The 21,043-nt window shown below is 50.0% G+C and overlaps 2 protein-coding genes across 2 annotated transcripts; both read right to left on the bottom strand.

The window, feature by feature from the left end:
* Positions 1-2,438: 2,438 nt before the first annotated feature.
* LOC148659646 (butyrophilin subfamily 1 member A1-like) lies at positions 2,439-8,845 on the bottom strand (the record flags this gene model as incomplete). Its single annotated transcript, XM_088638120.1, has 5 exons — positions 2,439-3,281; positions 7,664-7,723; positions 8,045-8,204; positions 8,329-8,562; positions 8,708-8,845. Coding segments are annotated over 5 exons (1,140 nt in total), but the record flags the coding sequence as incomplete, so codon positions are not given.
* Positions 8,846-11,494: 2,649 nt separating this feature from the next.
* On the bottom strand, positions 11,495-19,429 carry LOC148659647 (E3 ubiquitin/ISG15 ligase TRIM25-like). Its single transcript, XM_088638122.1, has 3 exons — positions 19,337-19,429; positions 12,235-12,858; positions 11,495-11,503 (listed from the first exon to the last, which is right to left on the bottom strand). The coding sequence occupies exons 1-3, from the start codon at positions 19,427-19,429 to the stop codon at positions 11,495-11,497; spliced, it is 726 nt and encodes a 241-aa protein (XP_088494248.1).
* Between the last annotated feature and the right edge of the window lie 1,614 nt (positions 19,430-21,043).

Here is a 21,043-nt window from a genome sequence, read left to right on the forward strand (position 1 = left end):
TCCCTTGATTCTGGACACCCGCACCTGGTCACCCACATTGGAGTGAAAACTTGGGACGGTTTAATAATCATAATTCCTCACACTTACATAGCGCTTTTCTGGACACTCCACTCAAAGCGCTTCACAGGCAATGGGGATCCCCTCCACCCCCACCAGTGTGCAGCCCCACATGGATGATGCGACGGCAGCCATAGTGCGCCATAACGCTCCCCACGCACCAGCTCTCAGTGGGGAGGAGAGCAGAGTGATGAGGCCAGTTCAGAGGTCACCCTAGACTGTTCTCCAGCCCTTAAGGGAGTCGTCTGGTGGGACGGAGGCCGGAGATCGCTCACTAGCCGTGTGGGAGAACTGGGGTTAGAAGAGCAAACGAGATCAGTTTGGACCCCAGTGGAGCGGGAGATGTTTCTGTGGGGCGGCGCCTCCACGTTTTTGTGTTGATAGTTCCGCTGAACCTCTCTACCGCCCCAGCCCCCACGTCGCTGGCCGGCACGAGATGTTCGGTCTTCTCGCGTTTGAGAGCACCTTGGGAGGTCCCGCTTAAGAAATTCCTCTCCCCTCCCTACAGGACACTACAGGACACTGGATACCTGTAGCAGCGTGTATGCAGTGTATACAGACACACTGACTGGACACTCCAGTACATTAACACTGCACTGAGAGAGAGAGGGGTTAATACACACACACTGACTGGACACTCCAGTACATTAACACTGCACTGAGAGAGAGAGGGGGGTTAATACAGACAAATGACTCTGAACTACAGTATAGCAGGGTTTCCTGTCTCCTTTTACAGATGGACGATAACATACCAGATTCACACTCACCTTTTTCTATACATACATTGTCATTGATCTCTGCAGTACTAAACACATCACACTGAATTAAACCTACAAGGTTCAGAAATATGTTTCTTGTCTTCTTCCACAGCTCGACAATAACACAGCAGATTTACACTCACCTGATTTTAAACAAACGGGATGTTTACAGTGTTAATTACAGTCCAGATTCAGAGCGAATTTTTACACACCGATATTTTACACAGAAGACCGACACAGCTTTGTGGATCTCTGTCTCTCGTGGTTTTATTGAAAGTGGCACTATTACACAGGCAATGCACTGGGATAGGGGGGTGCTGTTCACGAGCCAAGAGCATTTAAACACCCACACTGCTGCAGCTAAGTGTTTTACACACCGGAGTTTGTGCGGCAATAACCCAGAGAACGATCTTGGGTAGCGCACACACAGCTCCTCATTACAGAGCTCCTGCAGCCTTTCTTCAGTGTCAGCCAGCACTCAGGGAAGAGACTTTTACAACCCTTTCGACAAGGGTGAAACACACACAAGGGCAGTAAAGTGTATGACATTACATGGACAGATCTGAATGACATTTTAGGCTATCGAAAAAAGTAAATAATTAAATAGCCCATTTGTTTTTTGCCAAACATTCTTGCGATCGATTGACTGACAAGTACTCCGCGATCGACTGATTGGGCACCCTGGTTTATATAGATTAAACAAGGTTGAACACAACACCAGGAATGCGTTTAACTTCACTTCTTACATGAACAGTTATTTAGCAGCTCAGCCATCTACTAACTCGCCTGCTCTAGGGAGTGTCTCACAATTACCACACTAACCACCGCACAAGGGAGTGTGTTAAAACTACCTCTCATGACACAGTCCCTCTGTGGACAGAGAATCGTCCACATGAAATGTCCAAACGGCAGGACGGAAGACAAGACTGACACGGAGCCCAAGTTTCTGTCCGTGAAGAAAAAAAATTGCCGCTGCCACCAAACAGATGTAAAATCCTGGATTCATTTTAGGATTTTGGGCTTTCATACTGCTCAGGTGGGCACCCTTACCGCATCAGGTCAGCCCCCCACCGTCAGGGGCTCGAACCCAGGACTCCCACGTCACTCAACAAGGACCCAGCCCGGTGAGCCAAAGAGAGATCTCTCTACAGCTTAGTAGCTGTGGTCCTGCTATCACAGGGAAGGGCGGCGACGTCACCGCTCTGGTAAGCCGGCTCTTACACACCCTAATGGCCGTATGCGTTACAATATGAAGGAAAACAGAGCTTTCACCGGGCGATTATCTCGATTTATTGGGAACTAAAATAAAGAAAAGAGCAGGAAAAAGGAGTAACGGGCACATCGCGTCCATACCGCACTTTCCCCTGAGACACAGATCAAATAAAACTGATTTTATTGAAACATTAACCTTAACTCTAAGGGGAGCCGTGTACTAGACTGTCAGGGTCTGTAGCTGCTCACAGACACAGCGCTGGTGATAAACTACAACTCCCATAACCACCCTGAGCCACTTCCTGTCTGCGTCACAGTCCCTATTCCTACTGCTGTGGTAACGTCAGCGGGTCCCTCCCCGTTCTGGCAGCTTCACAGTTACCGGCGCGCGCAGGTGAGACTCACACGGGATTTCATTTTTAAAAGTTTATTTTCTCAAAAATTAGAAAAAAAACACTGGAGGGTTTCCAGAGATATTTACAAGTCAGGAGTATAGCAGGCTGGTAGCGAGGTATCTCGCCCTCTCTCGTACATGTTATTTTTCCCCGTTTAAATGCGTTATAGTAAATAAAAAAAATTTAACACGACACAACATCATCATTTCTACAATTACTAATATATTTCTGACCTCATCTCACTGCCCGTCAGTAAACCCGTCTCCCAGTGTGAGCAGTGGACAGAGAGCTGGGAGAGAGTCAGCCTGTGTTCATGAGTTAGTGACGGGTTTAATCTCCACACTGACAGCAGGCAGCAGCTCAAGGTCTTTATCTGAATCCCAGGTACAGAAGACAGGATAGATCTTCTCCCCCCGAGGGAAGACCATGTCAGTGAAAGTGTAGAGATGAGCTCTGGACTCCACTGTGTAAAAGGAGACCTTCCTCTCCTCAATATCCACACACACCCCCAGCTTCCTGGGCCGCAGACTGAGGGGGAGAGGGGTCTCAGGGGCAGTGAGAGCAGAGAAAACAGACTGGTAAGATCTCAGACACCAGTAACCCCGCTGGGGAGAGAAGATGAACCCCCCTTTCCTCTCTGCAGACTCTCTGGTCACTCCTATTATCCACCCGTCATTCACCTCCACCTCCCAGTAGTGTCTCCTTGAGGTGAAGGCCTCCCTGCTCACGACACAGGACCAGTAATCAAATCTGCGAGGATTGTCAGAGAGACTCTTCCTCTCTCCCCATCTCACTCTCTTCCCATCCTCAGACAGGCTGAGCCCACAGTGAGCTGTATCAGGGTCCAGAGTCACAGCAGCTGGGGAATAAAACACAAACATCACAACAGGCTCCTGCCGATCACAGTCCAACTCAACTCCATCAGACTGTGAAATGTCTTTGTCCCCAAACACACCGAGAGAGAAACACCAGTCAATTACTAATGACTGCTCTTCCCTTCCAGAGAAATGACATCTTCTTCACTGTTTCACTAGTATTACACATGGGAGTGATCCCAATATCCTCTAAATACAAACATTAAACACTTGTTTTCACAGCGATGAAACTTTATTTTCTTAAACGACATTATAAATAAACACAGGACCGACCGGACTGCAGGAGAAACTACAGCCCGACCACTCGCTTTCAAACACTTCACAACCCACCACAACGACCTGTATACTGTAAGAAACTGGACAGCCTGTCTGTTAAACCGGTTTATTTCAAATCCCAGTTCAGCAGCTCGTTCATCTTCTCTGAGACCATTTTCCTGACGACGCAGAATAAAAAAGTGCTGAATTCAAAGACTGTGTAATGCAAGTTTTTACAGAAAAAAAATATAATGGAAAAAGCAAAACCTTGCTGAAATATAAGAAAGCCTTCCCACTTACTTTGAAAATGCGAAGAAATATCCAACGTATTCAATTAAAAGCAGAAATAACACATCCAGAAACCCGGAGAGAAAGACGAGAGAAACAGAGGTGCTCATTCTGACTTCATACTGCTCGCGCTCACTGTCTGCCTCTCTGATAGGAGACAACAGCTGTCACTCAGTAAGCTCTGACCACTGACAGACGGGGCGAGGCTTATACATGCCCAAAGCGAATGGGGGTTTTAATCGATTCAAGAAGCTTTATTCGCATGACTAATGAATACTGACTTAATACTCTCCTCATACTTAATACTTCAGTGTAAACTATTAATACTTAATACTGAGTAAATACTCCCCTTTGCCTGTCTGCCTGTCAATCTAGTGAAGATCAAAGATATTCTTATCAGCTCTTATTTTTTGACTCCTGGAGCCTAGAAAGGCTGACACAGTCACCTACATGAATTGATAAAAACACCAGCAGCCATATCACTCTGCAACTCACAACTGGCAGCCCACTGCAACTCAGCAGGTGTGAGCCTGGTCAGTACCTGGATGGGAGACCTCCTGGGAAAAACTAAGGCTGCTGCTGGAACAGGTGTGAGTGGGGCCAACAGGGGGTGCTCACCCTGCAGTGTATGTGGGTCCTAATTCCCCAGTATAGCGATGGGGACATGATACTGTAAACAGGTGCTGATGTGTGGGGAGTGTTCTGGCGCACTATGGCTGCAGTTGCATCATCCAGGTGGGGCTACACACTGGTGGTGGTGGAGAGGAGTCCCCATTGCCTGTAAAGCACTATATAAGTGTAAGCAATTATTATTAATACCTGAATTCATTTCTGGGCTCAGAGTGCCTTTATTTCAGTGATGAGAGAGGTCGCCCTCTTCTGGACACTGCAACTCTGAAGCCATCATGACAACATCTTAAACTGATATTTCACACTTATTCTGTGTAGAACAGGACACAGTGTCAAACACTGACTTACTCCACAGGAGAGTCTATCAGTCTGGAAACACAGACACCCTCTAGATCACTCCTGTTTGAAACGAGGTCCCCAATATCGCAGGCAAACACCCCAATACACACTCACTCTGGTGGGACTAGTGAAATAATATTGACACTCCAGTGTCATTCTTAGTGAAACACACCACTGGGTCTCTTAATGACCAGGACCATGTGAGAACACCAGCTGGGCTGAAGAGAAAGACCCCAAAGTTATTACCCCTGGCCAGTAAGAGGAGCCCTACAGCCCCAGTAAATACCCCTCTTAAACTAACCATGAGCACCTGACTCTGACATGTCTGAGCTGCTCTGAGGAAAACAGGCTGTACTGTGACCCCAAGCTTCTCTCTGTCTGTGTGTCTGTGTCTCATGGAGAGCAAGCTGGGGTACTGTATGTGAAAAGATGAATTCCTAATGCAAGAGATTGTATATGGCAAAAAAAGAGATCTTGATCTTAAACGTGTGTCGTTTTTACCATTTCTGTGACAAGTAGAATTGACACAGCTTTCCAAACATCTGTTCTTCTTGATGTGAAACTGCAGAAACATGTCCTGTACAGAGTGTTTGCTCACTCTTTCAAAACTGAACAGAATACATTTACGATGACTTATACCTGCTGTTGGCTTCCTGTTACTGTTGGTCCCAGTAAACAGCAAGCCAGCAATGAACAAACTGTGTAACGGGTTGTGTGTCGTCCTGAATTCTTTTTCTTTTTGTCTGTCAGAGACTGTGTGTCTGTGAAGCTGCAGGTGAAGAGCACTGTCATCATACCATCATTATTGTGAGACTGGCTCTGCTCCTGAATATTCCAGTTATTCACAAATCCAGGGTCTCAGACTCTGACACATTCTGACAGATGGAGAATGGCAAAGGGCTGTGGCAAGACGGACTTCCCAAGGAATTCTACACCTGCTTCTGGGACACCCCAGTGGCAGACCTGGTGGAGGTGGAACAAGAGCTCTTCCATCAGATTCTGAGAAAGTTTTAGCTGCTGGACAGAGATACTGTACTCTGAAGTGGGTAGTAGGGTCAACATGAACAGACATATTTGGGATTTCATCCCCCAGGAATCTGGAGAAGGACAAGAGTGTCCTCTTTCACCTCTTCTCTATGTTCTCATTATAGAGCTGTAGGCAGAGGCACAGGGGAAGTCCTCAAGATCTCCCAGTACACATGATGCTGTTCCTGATTTCAGACAGGGGGTTGCAGAGTGGGCTGCAGGTCAGGGAGAAGTACTGCAGAGCCTCAGACTTGAGGCTAATAAACAGAAAGAGCAAGGGCAAGCTCTTTGGACCCTGGAGGGACAGGAACATGCCGCCAGAAGGTCTCAAGCTTTGCATGGAGCCCCTAATGATACTGGTTGTTTCATTCCAGAGCCAGGACAACAAGAACATAAACTGGACAGAGAGGACCGTCAATGTCAACGTGTAACTGGGCCTGTGGAAGACTCGCACGCTGACTCTCATGGGGAAAGTGAGGGTGCTGAAGGCAGACACCCTGCTGGCTTTAGCTGACCTGGTCGTGGTGTACCCTCTGTCAGCCAGACTCAGACAAGCGCTGCAAGGGATGGTGGAACAGGTACGAGTACATCACAAGGAGCCAGATGTGCCAGACAGTGAGGAAGGGGGAGAGATGTGCCGAATTTCCCCCTGAAACTCCACTGCATCTTCTTCTGCAACCTCTGTCACTAGGGGCTGGACCCCATCAGTCACAATTCTCAGTACTTTGTCAGGCTGTGGTTCTCCCTCCCAATGAAGCATCTGATCCGAAGTCAATCACTAGTCCTAAAGCAGAAAACTGACCGGAGACCTACTAGGAGGTATGAGGCCATGAGACAGCCAGAGCTCTGCACCAACAAAAGGCACTATACAATGAAGAGGAAGGAGGAACTAGTCACCAGGGAGAGACAGATGATCCTACAGGTCACCGGGGAGGGGCTGACGATCCCATGGGAATCCTGGGTAAAGACTCAACCCAGAGGACTAGACAACAAGCTGAAGGCCCTCAGCTGGATGACTGTGCACCAGAGCTGGTGACCAGAGAGGTGTCATGCCCTCTGCAGCCAAAGGGCGCTCCTACTCTGTCCTGTCCCCAGTTCCTTGTGCTTTGCTGTCCTTCCGGTGTCTCTCTCTCTGGGGATATATATTTCCGGGTCTCTCATTTCCCTTGGCTCAGCATTGACGTTCGGATGTCCTGAGACCCACCTAGCACCAGGTCGCCCCACGTCCGCTGCCTGAGGACATTGGTTTCTATACGACTCCTGAACAGCTGAACTGTTTCATCAGAGCACTGGACAGTACTGAGGGCTGAAGAAAACCCAGAAAAACCTGTTCTTTAGTGCTCCTTTTGAGAAATGGACAATCGCAGGTTCAGAGCCAGGACTGCAGCCAGTGGTAACACCCAGGAGGCTTGGAGGGGCTCTTATTGTGTGAACCAGCCTCACTGACCACTTGCAAAATAGAATGATTGATAATGGACAATCACTCTTTTTGAGACGATTTAAATTCTGAAGAAGAGTTGTTGTCAGAATTGTATTCTCTGTAAGCACTGTGCACTGCACATTGTTGTAATAAAGTGCATTTTCTTAAATAAACTACACCCACTAGAACTTCTGTGTCCATCTGTGTGTTTGACACAGTGTGTCTCTGATCCACACAGAGTGACTGTCTGCAAGCTTGACTTTCTGAATTCAGACGTGTATCAGCATGTATCAGAGTGTGAATCAGTGTGTGTGTCAGAGTGTGTATCCGTTTCTGTATCACTGTTCCTGCTGTGTGTTTGAGCTCCAGGTATATTTCAGAGGGGAACTGTTGTGAAAACAGACTCACAGTGGAAAAGCTGTGCTATGGACCAGGGCTCTGGAGTCAGCAGACTGTAGACTTCAATCACTGGGGAGACACACAGAGAAATGTCTCATCAGGGCTTCAGTAACAGAGTATCAGGAATAACATGTTCTACTGGACTGGGACTGTAGCCCCTATTAAAACATTCCTGTTAAACTATATACAGCATAATATAACAACACACTTACTGTCATAAAGATTTGTGAGACTGGAGATTTTAAGATATTTCACCTAGAATTTGAATCATTGACTGATAAGCTGCTCTGATAAATACAGTCACTGCACAGAAAATTCATTGACAATATAAGAGAGAAACAGGAAATATATAAGCTGTCCAGAAAGACATCAGTGTGTTTCCCTACTAACCTGTTGTGGAAATCTTTCTTGATTCCTTCTTGCAGAGATCCTCCAGTCGCTCTTTCAGGCCAGAGACAGCTCTCCTCACTGCCTCAGGAGAGAAGTGTGGACGGACAGGGACACTGGGTGAGTCTCCAGCTCCAGGGGGGACACATACAGACTGAAAATTCTGCAGCAGGGAAGAAAGAGGAGTTTCCAATCAAACACAGCACACATTCCTGGGGAGAAGCCAGGAGCAGCTCTGTGTGAGAGACACCCTTCTGTACTGCAGAGTCACAGAGCAGTGATGTTACCTGGAGGAAATGGATGTGATCCTCTGTGTGTGAGAGCTGGTTCAGCTCAGTGTCTCTTCTTTTCAGCTCAGCGATTTCCTTCTCCAGTTGCTCTAGAAGTCCTTCAGCCTGACTCACTGCAGCCCTCTCTTGAGCTCTGATCAGCTCTGTGACCTCAGAGCGTGTTCTCTCAATGGAGCGGATCAGCTCAGTAAAGATCCTGTCAGTGTCCTGTACTGCTGTGTGTGCAGAGCTCTGAGGGAGGAGACACACAGTGGATTATTACACAGGAAAACACTCAAACTACATTATGCTGTATGCTCTGTTTCCAAAGGGTACTGTCCAGTGTCCAGCTGTGGAAATGTGTGTCTGTGTGTCCACTCCTCTGATGAATACCCACTCTGAGTGACTCCACAGCCTGTCTCAGCTCCTGCAGCTTCTTCTCTCTCTCCTGGAGTCTCTGCTGGGTTTGTGTCTGTGTCTCCCCCAGCTGCTTCTGTGGAGAAACAGAGACACTCAGGACATTTCTGCTGTAAGAGAATCACATCACAGAGACACCCCTTAGAGTCACCCTGGGAAATCCACACTCTGTATCCCTGATGTCTTATCCACACGAGATGTGTTTCCTGATCCTGTCTGACATGCTCCTGTTTCATGTCTAATCAACACCGGCAGCGTGTGCAGCGCAGCAGACACCTGACACCTGGGTCTGCACATCTGTATGTGAGGTGAAATGTAAAAAGAAGACAATTGTGTTTCAAATGATATATTAAACATCATCTAGAGATAGTTCAGGTGGGGAGCTGCGTCAGCATGCGTAGGCTGCAAAGGAACAAGCAATAGGTTTATTCCATACTGAAAAAAAGAAGAAAGAGAACACAACGTTTCGGCCGTGGAGCCTTCTCACACCTGAAGAAGAATAAACCTATTACTTGTTCCTTCATGATCTAGAGATTTCAGATTTCATTCATCTCAATATACACTAGTGTCCTGACTGCTCTCGGCATCTCAAAACAGAGGACTACAGCAGTGCTGATGAGCCTTGTTGCCACTAGTTTCTCTGAGTGGTCAGAGGAGACCCTGTGGCTGATGTGCTTGACCGCTGGATGAGGTTCTGGACCAGGCAGACCCTGTGTCCGACCACATCTCACATCCTGTCTGCTTCTGGGAAAATTCAGATCATTTCAGAGGACAAAAGGAAACATGTTCTGTGTCAGATTGACTCCAGCAGAGCCCAGCGTGAGTCTTGTACTTAATAAAGCAGGTGAAGGTTTTATACCTCAGTTCACTGGTTTATGTGTCTGAGATCCACCACCTGCCTATTAGATCCCCTTCCCAGCACTTTATTTCAATCCTGTTTCTCTGCTTTCTGCCCCATAGTCCTCAGTATAATAAATGAATCCTTGAGCACTGATGTGGTACCAGTGGCTTCACAGCTGCTGCTGTTCCCCTGTGTGAGAAAGAGAATCATGGCTCTGGACAGCCTGAACAACTTTCACCCTCTCTCCAACTTTCATACCCTTTCATTACCTTTTCATGCAGAAAGTTTACAGTGTGCTGTCAGATTTCAGTTAAATAATCCTCTTTGAACTCCAATATGGTTTCAGACAACCTCACAGCACAGAAAGTGCCCTGGTCAAAGTCACTAACGATCTTCTAACGGCTTCTGATTCTCGTTCTCTTTCTGTCCTCATTCTTACTGAGCTCAGTGCTGCTTTCGACACTGTCAGCCATGACCTCTCACTTTCTTGTCTTGAGACTGTGTTTGGAGTTTCTGACACTGCTCTTCAATGGTTCCAGTCTTACCTCACTGATCACTTTCACTCTGTCTCTCTCGGCGATTGTAGCTCTGAAATTGGACTCATTAAGTCTGGTCTTCCTCAGGGGTTGACACTGGCCCCCTACCCTTCAGCATGTATGAGTTCTGATGATACTCAAATCAGCAGTACAGTCTGTCCATACTAAACTGACACTGACATGTCTCTGCTCTAATTGCTTCTCTGACATAAACACATGGACGACTCTCAATTTCCTTCATTTAAACCGCTACAAGACAGAAGTCATGCTTCTTGGCACACCAATGCAGTATCCTTATCTGTGGATGACACTGTACTGGAGTCACAGTCAAAATTGAAGAACTTGGGGGCGATATCTGATCCAGGCTTGACATGTGCAACAAATTGTCAAAACATCATTCTTCCACCACAGAAATACCTCCAGGTTGTGTCCTATGCTAGAGCTAACTGTTGCTGAAAGCTGGTCATCTCTTTCATCTTTGCTCATATTGACTACTGTAACACTCCACACGCTGGGGTATCTAAACCCACACTGAACAAACTTCAGTATGTCCAGAATTTGGCAGCCAGAATCCTGATTAGGTCTAGTGCAAGTGATTACGTTACTCCTGTCCTGGAGTCCCTGAACTGGCTTCCTATCAGGTTTCATGTCGACTTCAAAATCATCATGATCCCCTAAAAGTCTCTGCGTGGCTCGACACCTCAGTACCTGTCAGAGTTACTATCATCCTACTCCCCACCTCACAACCTTCACTCTTCTAATTCTGGTCTCCTGTCTGTCCCCCAAGCCAGCACTCTGGGTGACAGGGCTTCTCCTGCTGCAGCCCAGAGCTCTGGAATTCTATCCCTGTGGATATCATAGAGTCACCTTCCCTGAGCTCTTTCAAATCCAGACTCACAATCTTCTATTCATTAAGAGCTTTAATTTAACTGGGTCTGTTTCTGCTTCTTTGCTTTTCTGCTGTTTTTCCAAACCCCCTTCTACTTTCTCCTCTCACTGTGCATTTTTTGTGCTGTAAATTGCTTTGCCACTTTTAAAGGTGCCAAATAAAAATATAGTTTATTATTATTATACAGTTATAGTGAAATTAAATTAGGACTTCATTAATGAGGGTGCAGTCTGTTCTAGAGGTGTTGAGTGTGCTGTGCATTAATGAGGGTGCAGTCTGTTCTAGAGGTGTTGAGTGTGCTGTGCAGTCTGTTCTAGAGGTGTTCAGTGTGCTGTGCATTGAGGGTGCAGTCTGTTCTAGAAATGTTGAGTGTGCTGTGCAGTCTGTTCTAGAGGTGTTGAGTGTGCTGTGCAGTCTGTTCTAGAGGTGTTGAGTGTGCTGTGCATTGAGGGTGCAGTCTGTTCTAGAGGTGTTGAGTGTGCTGTGTGCAGTTGTACAGGTTCACTGGTGCTTCATGAGGACAGTAAAGAGGGAAACAGTGAAGGTTGTAAGAGGACCTGGGGAAGGGTCATCTCTAACCGGTATTTCGGGAACGAAACACTGAAAATACTAAATATGGACCTTAGCAAAATGGCGGCCAAAAAGAATCAGCTGACCAGGAAATGGAAAGGGTCTACCCTGAGAAACAACGAGACACAGCTGAGCCACATCAGGAGCCCAAATGGAAAGTGGAAAGAGGTGCATGTTAAGGATCGGGCTAAGGAATAACGGACTACTGAAAGGAGAAAAGGTTTATGGTTTTGGATTACGGACACTGGTTAAGGATACATCGCGGATTGGCTTTATTACGGACTTTTGGAACTCGGATCGGATCAGGACTAAGGGAACGGATTACGGACTGTATTCGGAAGACAGTTGGAGGAAGAAACGCCACGGATCTCAGGAAAGAAAAGTGTGGTGTGAGTACTACTTTCATTTACATAAGCTCTCCCCCCCAGACACCACAAGGTGTAGAGGAGGAGATAATGAACAAAAGACAGAAGAACAGGAGACACTTCACAGACACAACCAGTGTGGATCACAGCTGAGTACATGAGCAGAACTCAACAGTGGAGATCCAGCATTACAGAGACAGTAAATACAGTCCAGAGATCACTTAAAGCCCCCAAATATCCTAAATATCCTTTTTACATGTTGTACTAGACACTTTATGAACAGACACAAAGACACAAAGTCCTCACCTGTTTCTCAGTCCTTCCTGCTGCAGCTGAGACAGTATCATGACCTCTGTGTTCATCCATTACACAAAGATAACAAACACACTTCTGGTCAGTACGGCAATAGACCTCAAGCGGTTTGTCATGAGTGGAGCAGATCTTCTCCTGCAGTTGTCCTGTGGCATCAGCCAGCTCCTGTCTGTGTCCAGGGTGGAGCTCATTGTGTAGATTGAGGTGAGTCTGACAGTAAGAGGCCAGACACACCAGACAGGATTTCACAGCTCCCCTCTGTCTCCCAGTGCAGACATCACACAGCACATCTCCAGGGCCAGCAGGACTGTGAGCAGGAGGAGGGCCACTGAGCCCTGTCTCCTTCAGTTTCTCCACCACTTCAGCCAGGATGGTGTTTCTGTGAAGATCAGTTTTTGGGGTGAAGGTCTGTCTGCACTGGGGGCAGCTGTAGATCCCAGTCTGATCTTCCTGATCCCAACAGTTCTTAATACAGCCCTTACAGTAACTGTGTCCACAGAGCAGAGTCACTGGATCCTTCAGCAAATCCAGACACACTGAGCAGCTGAACTGGTCCTGAGAAAATGGAAAAGCTGCACAGAGAGGAGCAGTAGAGACGGAGCTGCAGTGAGGCTGTTTCTAGTAAAACGAAACTGATCTCTGAGTTTCACTTCCTGGATCTGCACAGAGCTGCAGGGGTGTGAGTATTAGGGGGTGTGGTTGTTAGGGGTGTGATTAGGGTTGTCAGGGGGAGTGGTTTAGAGCTGCAGTTATGAAACAGCTTTGGTGGTTGTTGTTTGGGGAAGGTGTGGGGTTGTAAGAGAAGTGACTTTCTGTGTCATTTTGGACCTGACAGAAAGATGTTTTAATAAACTTCGATGTCAGTAGCTGCTCAGGTGAAGTCAATCCAGTTGTTTGTGTTCCCAATAATCAAAACAATAAAATACTAACTCGCTCACACAGCATGAGAAGATCAGAGCATGATGGTGCCAGACAAGAGGAGGCCAGCTGGCCCATCCAGCTGTTTAATCGTTGGGAGTTATTTGGCTCCAGGATCTCCTCCAGCTGTGTTGTGACAGAGGGGTGTCACAGCTCCACATGGTGCAGAGGATTTCACTGTCCGGGTGTGAGCTCTTACTGCGAGCAGTCCAGCCTGCTGTGTCTCTCTCTCCAGGCCAGTGAGCCCAGCCTGCTGTCTGGCTCTGCCCTGCAGCGTGTGGGCCAGCAGGGTACGTCCAGGGCTTCGTGCTTCACCTGCGCAGTGACCCCCCTGTGAGCCGCACAGACCTGCGGAGCGCTGAGAGAGTCACGAGCCCATCTCTCCCCCGAGAGACGCTAGAGGAGCAGATGGACAGGGCAGTGTCATGTGGGTGTGATTGTGATCTCCATCCACCCAGCGCAACAGTGAGCCCCTGATCTCTGTGTGCAGCAGCTCTCCTTCCGTCCACAGGGACTGACAACACCCCGCGTGTCTGATAATTACTAGAAACTCATTAGTCTGACCATCTCATCTCATGTTACTCTAAGGGGTTGTGGAACCTGTTTCACACTCCCACCACTGTTTGTGTAAAGCACTACTCCAGTGCTGTGATGGAAACCCACTTTCTTGTCAACACCTCTGAGAAGTTAATCAGTCTGGATACAGTAAGTCCCTCCTGCAGCTGAGATTCTCAGGGCTGTACTACTGAGAAAAGCCAGGATTTTTTCCTCAAGTCTTTTACAACAAAGGCATCCCAAAACACAAGCAAGTTCCCTCTTTTAGGAAGAGAACCACAAGCAAATGGAATCCTTAATACAAACACCTGTCACGCTCGTAAGCCCCTCCTCTTAAGGAGGCTCCAGCCCTTCCTAGTTTAGTGTTGATCTCCTGCACCTGCCTCCGGTTCCTGCCCCCCCTGCTGTACAAGCCAGGCGTTCCTGCCAGTCTGGGCTCAGCTGTGGAAGATGGACACCCGGAAGTCCAGGAGCGACTCAGCGGCACAGGCTTCATCACGGTGTCCTGATCTTCTGGGTCCGGGATGAGGGAGCGTCTGGCCCCGTGACCCCCTTTTATTCCCCCGACCCTCCGCCAGATCCCGCTCCGGCTTGTAACTCTGTTCGTCTGTCAGGACGGATCACCCGGTCTTGGACTATTGCTACACTCATGGATTCACCTCGGACTCCCTTGGACAGTTTGCCTCGGACACACCTCCCCCGAACACCAGCGCACCGTCTGCTCATACCCCTTCTCCAACACTCCCTTGATTCTGGACACCCGCACCTGGTCACCCACATTGGAGTGAAAACTTGGGACGGTTTAATAATCATAATTCCTCACACTTACATAGCGCTTTTCTGGACACTCCACTCAAAGTGCTTCACAGGTAATGGGAATCCCCTCCACCCCCACCAGTGTGCAGCCCCACCTGGATGATGCGACGGCAGCCATAGTGCGCCAGAACGCTCCCCACACACCAGCTCTCAGTGGGGAGGAGAGCAGAGTGATGAGGCCAGTTCAGAGATCACCCTAGACTGTTCTCCAGCCCTTAAGGGAGTCGTCTGGTGGGACGGAGGCCGGAGATCGCTCACTAGCCATGTGGGAGAACTGGGGTTAGAAGAGCAACAGGAAGAGGCAGCCAGGGAAGTGGAGCCCCCCTCCCCCGAGGCCCAGGAGCAACTGGAGGTCCCCGAAACTCCTAGAGAAAGGGAAGAAAAAAGCCTTCCCGAAGCAGTGGCGGAGAGTATCCTCGAGGAAGACGAGGATTACTTTGAAGCTGCCCTGGAGCCAGGACTGATGGTAGGGCTGGACCTGTCCAGCATGTTTACATTTCAGTCCCCAGTGAAACCTGGAGGGAGCCCAGCATATCCCCCCCAGGACCCGAACGAGAGGAGTTACATCTAGGCTAAACAGTGCCCAGATGTAGACTCCCAAGTTTTCCACTGTAAGTACAAAGAGAGGAGGTTTAACTTTCACTTGTTCAATCATGACTGTGAAACTTACCTTTCTAACAACTAACGTGAGAGGGCTGAGAGACCCGGTGAAAAGACGGGGAGTCTTTCATGATCTGGCCTCAAAGTCATTTCTCAGTTTGTTTCTTACAGGAGGTCCACCTGAAGGATGAAGGCGACAAGCTGACATTCACCAGGGAATGGACGAAGGGAGAATTATGCTGGAGCGTAGGAGGGGTCCACTCTTCCGGAGTGGGAATCCTCCTCGGAAACCCAGAGATGACGCTGGTTTCCTCCTTCTCGGTGGTGCAGGGCCGGATCCTGGTCGCAGACATCGACTGGAGGGGGCAGAAGTTGAGAGCGATTAACGTCTATGCTCCGACGGAACCCTCTATCCGGAAGGAAGTGTTTGCTGACCTGGCCAGCTGCTGCACCACTAACAGACAGGTGGAAGGTCAACGTCGACCGGGAGAAGGGGAGCGACGCTAGCTCGGCAGAGCTGGAGTCGCTACTCAAGCAGTTCTCCCTTGTAGACGGCTTCAGACGGTGCCGCCCTAACGACGCCGGAACGACGTGGAAAAACTCCCGGGGAGTGTGCAGCCGCCTGGACTACATCTTCCTGCACACGACCTGCTCCCTGGAGTCGGCGACGGTGTCCCCGGCGTGGTATTCCCACCACGAGCGCTTGACGGTGGTGGCTAACACCAGCCTGCCGGCATTCGGTCGTGGGTACTGGAAGCTGAACCGGGAGATACTGGAGGAAGACGACTTCAGGGCACTGTTCCGGAAAGACTACGCGAGCTGGGGCGATCTGAGAGACGGCTACAGCTCCGTGGTGGAATGGTGGGAGTCGGTGAAGGACAGGACCCGAACCCTGGCTCAGACGTACTGCAGACGGAAGGCGGCCGGGGAGAGGAAGGAAGCTGCACGACTCCAGAGGCAACTCGAGGAGGAGTACAGCTCGGCTAACGGGGGAGGAGCCTTCAATTCAGCCCGGGCACGGGACCTGAAGGAGAGGCTCCGCAAACTGCACACCGAGAAAGCCAAGGCTTTCCCCGTCAAGGCACAGAGGGAGCATTATGAAAATAATGAAACCTGTTCCTCCTATTTCTTCAACCAGGTCCAGGGAGCCCAGAAAAAGAGGGTGATCCACAGCCTGAGACGGGGAGATGGAGAGGAAGTGCTGGACGAGAGCGACAAGGTAGAAGCGGCCACCGCTTTCTACACGGAGCTCTTTTCAGAAAAGCAGACGGAGGTGGAGGCAGGCGATGCTTTTCTGGAGGGGCTGACGGCACGAGTACCGGAGGAGGTGAGGGAGGACTTGGAGGGTCCGATCACGGCCGAGGAGCTGAAGGCGGCGCTCTTGTCCATGGAGAATGGCAAGGTGCCGGGGCCGGACGGACTCCCCAAGGAATTCTACACCTGCTTCTGGGACACCCTGGCGGCAGATCAGGTGGAAGTGGCACAGGAGATCTTCCGCCAGGGGAAACTCGGAGACACCATGAGGGAGGGCGTCATCTCCCTGCTCTTCAAGGGAGGAGACGCCGCCGACCTCAAAAACTGGAGGCCGATCACGATGCTCTGCGTGGACGTAAAGATCCTGTCCAAGCTCCTGACCGGCAGACTGAGAACCGCCCTCCCCCACATCATCCACAGCGACCAGACGTGCGGGGTGGAGGGGCGATCCGTCAGCTGGAACCTCCAGATGACCAGAGACGCCATCGCCTGGGCCGAGGACCGGAACGTGCCCATGATGGTGGTCAGCCTGGACCAGGAGGAAGCCTTCGACAGAGTGAACCACAGCTATCTGTTCAGGGTGCTGGAACGCTTCGGTTTCGGAGAGAGTTTCAGCCGCTGGATTCAGATTCTGTACTCTGACGTGGGCAGCAGAGTGAACGTGAACGGAAACCTGGGGGATTTCATTCCCCAGGAATCCGGAGTACGACAGGGCTGCCCCCTTCCACCCCTTCTCTATGTTCTCTTCACAGAGCCCCTAGCAGAGGCGGTGAGACGGGACCCCGTCATCGACGGCCTGGAGATACCGGGAGGCGCGGGGGAAACCCTGAAGATCTCCCAGTACGCCGACGACACGACGCTGTTCCTGAGGTCGGACAGGGGGTTGAGGAGGGCCCTGCAGGTCATGGAGCAATACTCCAGAGCCTCGGGGTCGAAGCTCAACCGCCGAAAGAGCAAACTGAAGTTCTTCGGGCCCTGGAAGCACAGGACGACGGCGCCGGAGGGTCTCGAGCTCTGCACGGAGCCCCTCAAAATACTGGGGGTTTCCTTCCAGAGCCAGGACAACGAGACAAACAACTGGACCGAAAGGATTGCCAGGGTGAACGTGAAGCTGGGTCTGTGGAAAACGCGGTCGCTGTCCTACACGGGGAAAGTGATGGTGTTGAAAGCAGACGTCCTGCCGGCTTTGGTGTACCTGGCGGTGGTGTACCCGCTGCCGGCCAGACTCAGACGAGCGCTGCAAGGGATGATCTTTGGCTTCGTCTGGGGCGGCAGGTACGAGTGCATCACAAGGAACCGGATGTGTCAGCCGGTCGAGGAAGGGGGTCGAGATGTCCCACATTTCCCCCTGAAACTCGACTGCATCGTCTTCTGCAACCTCTGTCGGGCGCTGCGGGAGCCCAATGGCCACAAGTACCAGTACTTTGTCAGGCTGTGGCTCTCCATCCCGATGAGGCACTTGGTCCAGTGGTTAAACACTGGGCCCAAGGCAGAGAGGCGACCGGAGTTCTACACCCACGCTGTCAAGTGGAGCAGGAGATACGAGGCCACGAGACAGCCAGAGCTCTGCACCAACCACAGAGCTCTGTACAAAGAGGTGAGGGGGCATCTGGTCGCCGACGAAAGGCTGCGAGTTCCCAGACAAGTCTGGGAAAGAACGCAGCCGAAAGAACTGGACAACGAACTGAAGGACCTCAACTGGATGGCCGTACACAAGAGACTGGCTACCAGAGAGGTCCTCTACAGACATTCGATCTCCAGGAACCCGCATTGCCCCCGGGACACGTGTTTCGTCGAGGAGACTCAGGAGCACGTGTTCTGGAGCTGCCCCTTCGCCAAGGCGGTGTGGGGCAGAATGGACAACACCATGCAACTCCTGGGGATGGGTGCGGTGCTCAGTTACCAGTACGTTCTGCTGGGGCTGGCACCTACCGGAGTAGACAAGGGGACGCAGTTCCTGATGTGGCTGCTGCTGTCCCTCACAAAAAAAGGCCTGTGGGACGCAAGGAACAATCTCATCCGGCACAACATCAAGTGGGGAGCGAGGGAGCTGGAAGAGAGGATCCTGGCGGACCTCAGGAGGAGGATGAAGCGCGACGTAGCCAAATGGGGTTTCCCCACGGCGAGGGAGCGCTGGAAAGGACTATGGACCCTGTACAGGGATTAATGGTTGACAGCAAGTGGAAGGTTTTGGAGGGACTCCCATAATCGCGCAAATCCGCCCACACTTGCAATGATTGATAACGGACAATCACCGCCGTTCCGCCGTTGTTTTTATTACGTGGAGTATCAATATGTGTGAGATGTTTCTTTCTGAGAAGTTTTTTTTTTCGGAATAAAGTATATTTTATAACAAAAAAAAACAAGATCAGTTAGGACGCCAGTGGAGCGGGAGGTGTTTCTGTGGGGCGGCGCCTCCACGTTTTTGTGTTGATAGTTCCGCTGAACCTCTCTACCGCCCCAGCCCCCATGTCGCTGGCCGGCACGAGATGTCCGGTCTTCTCGCGTTTGAGAGCACCTTGGGAGGTCCCGCTTAAGAAATTCCTCTCCCCTCGGCCACTTGTGGCGTTGTGTAGGAGGAGCGCCCCTCTTGGGGAGTACACTTCGGGGGGAGAAGCCCTCCAGAGGCTCAGCCCCTCCAGAGGCTCGGCCCCTCCAGAGGCTCAGCCCTGGTGGATTTAGACGATACGACTATCCATGTGGAGATGTCCCGGAGACCGCCACTGAACTCGGAGTAGTCTCTCTCCCCTGTCCACCACGTCAGCCTGCCCCTGCCCGTCCATATCGGGCACCAGCGTCCTGGTTCTCTGCGGAGCTCGGCTAAGCCGGCCGATGGGACAGCCAGTCTGACCCAGGCTCACACCCCGGGATCACCAGACCCCCTAGGGGTATAATACAGAGCGCTAAAACCCGCGGCGGACACGATCGCCTACCCTCTGACGCGAATACGCACTTGTGTGCACGTATTTCGGACACGAGGGGGCCGCGGAGGTGGGAATTTGGACCCAGAGACGCCGGACCACTCGGGAAGGCGGGGGCAGGACATCGCAACTCAGGAAGACAGACCATTGGCTCAGAAGGGGGCGGGACATCCAACACATAACGGGCGACTGTTGGTTGAAAAAGGGGGGCGTGGCACCAGTCAAAAAGTTTGATGGAAGGTGTTGCTTCTCCCTACTACAGTGTGTGATCTCCTGTCCCAGCCTGAGGAACAGACAGTGAGCCTGTCTCTCAATAATAATAATACAGTGTGTGATCTCCTGTCCCAGCCTGAGGAACAGACAGTGAGCCTGTCTCTCAATAATAATAATACAGTGTGTGACCTACTGTCCCAGCCTGAGGAACAGACAGTGAGCCTGTCTCTCAATAATAATAATACAGTGTGTGATCTCCTGTCCCTGTCTGAGGAACAGTGAGCCTGTCTCTCAATAATAATAATACAGTGTGTGACCTACTGTCCCAGCCTGAGGAACAGACAGTGAGCCTGTCTCTCAATAATAATAATACAGTGTGTGATCTCCTGTCCCAGCCTGAGGAACAGTGAGCCTGTCTCTCAATAATAATAATACAGTGTGTGATCTCCTGTCCCTGTCTGAGGAACAGTGAGCCTGTCTCTCAATAATAATAATACAGTGTGTGATCTCCTGTCCCTGTCTGAGGAACAGTGAGCCTGTCTCTCTATAATAATAATACAGTGTGTGATCTCCTGTCCCAGCCTGAGGAACAGTGAGCCTGTCTCTCAATAATAATAATACAGTGTGTGATCTCCTGTCCCAGCCTGAGGAACAGACAGTGAGCCTGTCTCTCAATAATAATAATACAGTGTGTGATCTCCTGTCCCAGCCTGAGGAACAGACAGTGAGCCCGTCTCTCAATAATAATAATAATACAGTGTGTGATCTCCTGTCCCAGCCTGAGGAACAGTAAGCCTGTCTCTCAGTAATGCTCTATATGCTGTATGTAAATGTACTATGATGTGTTCATTATATATGCTTTGGCAACACTGCAAATCAGCAGTAATACCAGTAAAGCTGCTTACAGTGTGGAGAGAGGAAAGAGGAGAGAGGGAGGAGAGAGGGAGTGTGGAAAGAGGAGAGAGGGAGTGTGGAAAGAGGATATCACAGGACACTACAGGACACTGGATATCACAGGACACTGGATACCTGTAGCAGCGTGTATACAGACACACTGATTGGACACTCCAGTACATGAACACTGACCTGAGAGAGAGAGAGGGGTTAATACAGACACACTTACTGGACACTCCAGTACATTAACACTGCACTGAGAGAGAGAGGGGTTAATACAGACACACTGACTGGACACTCCAGTACATTAACACTGCACTGAGAGAGAGAGGGGTTAATACAGACACACTGACTGGACACTCCAGTACATTAACACTGCACTGAGAGAGAGAGGGGTTAATACACACACACTGACTGGACACTCCAGTACATTAACACTGCACTGAGAGAGAGAGAGGTTAATACACACACACTGACTGGACACTCCAGTACATTAACACTGACCTGAGAGAGAGAGGGGTTCATACAGACACACTGACTGGACACTCCAGTACATTAACACTGCACTGAGAGAGAGAGGGGTTAATACAGATGGAGTGAGAGAGAACCTTTATTTCTCTGGTTATGATCCT

This window comes from Lepisosteus platostomus, chromosome 6 (assembly GCF_059453375.1).
Source record: "Lepisosteus platostomus isolate fLepPlt1 chromosome 6, fLepPlt1.hap1, whole genome shotgun sequence".
In the NCBI taxonomy this organism is placed as follows: Eukaryota; Metazoa; Chordata; class Actinopteri; order Semionotiformes; family Lepisosteidae; genus Lepisosteus; species Lepisosteus platostomus.

What these genes read in the sequence shown, in the direction of transcription:
- LOC148659647 (XM_088638122.1), bottom strand. Translation starts at nt 19,429, where the DNA reads ATGTCCTGCCCCCGCCTTCCCGAGTGGTCCGGCGTCTCTGGGTCCAAA. An exon ending in TCCGAAATACGTGCACACAA is followed by an intron (nt 12,859 to 19,336) that starts GTGCGTATTCGC and finishes TCGTTTTACTAG; the next exon opens with AAACAGCCTCACTGCAGCTC.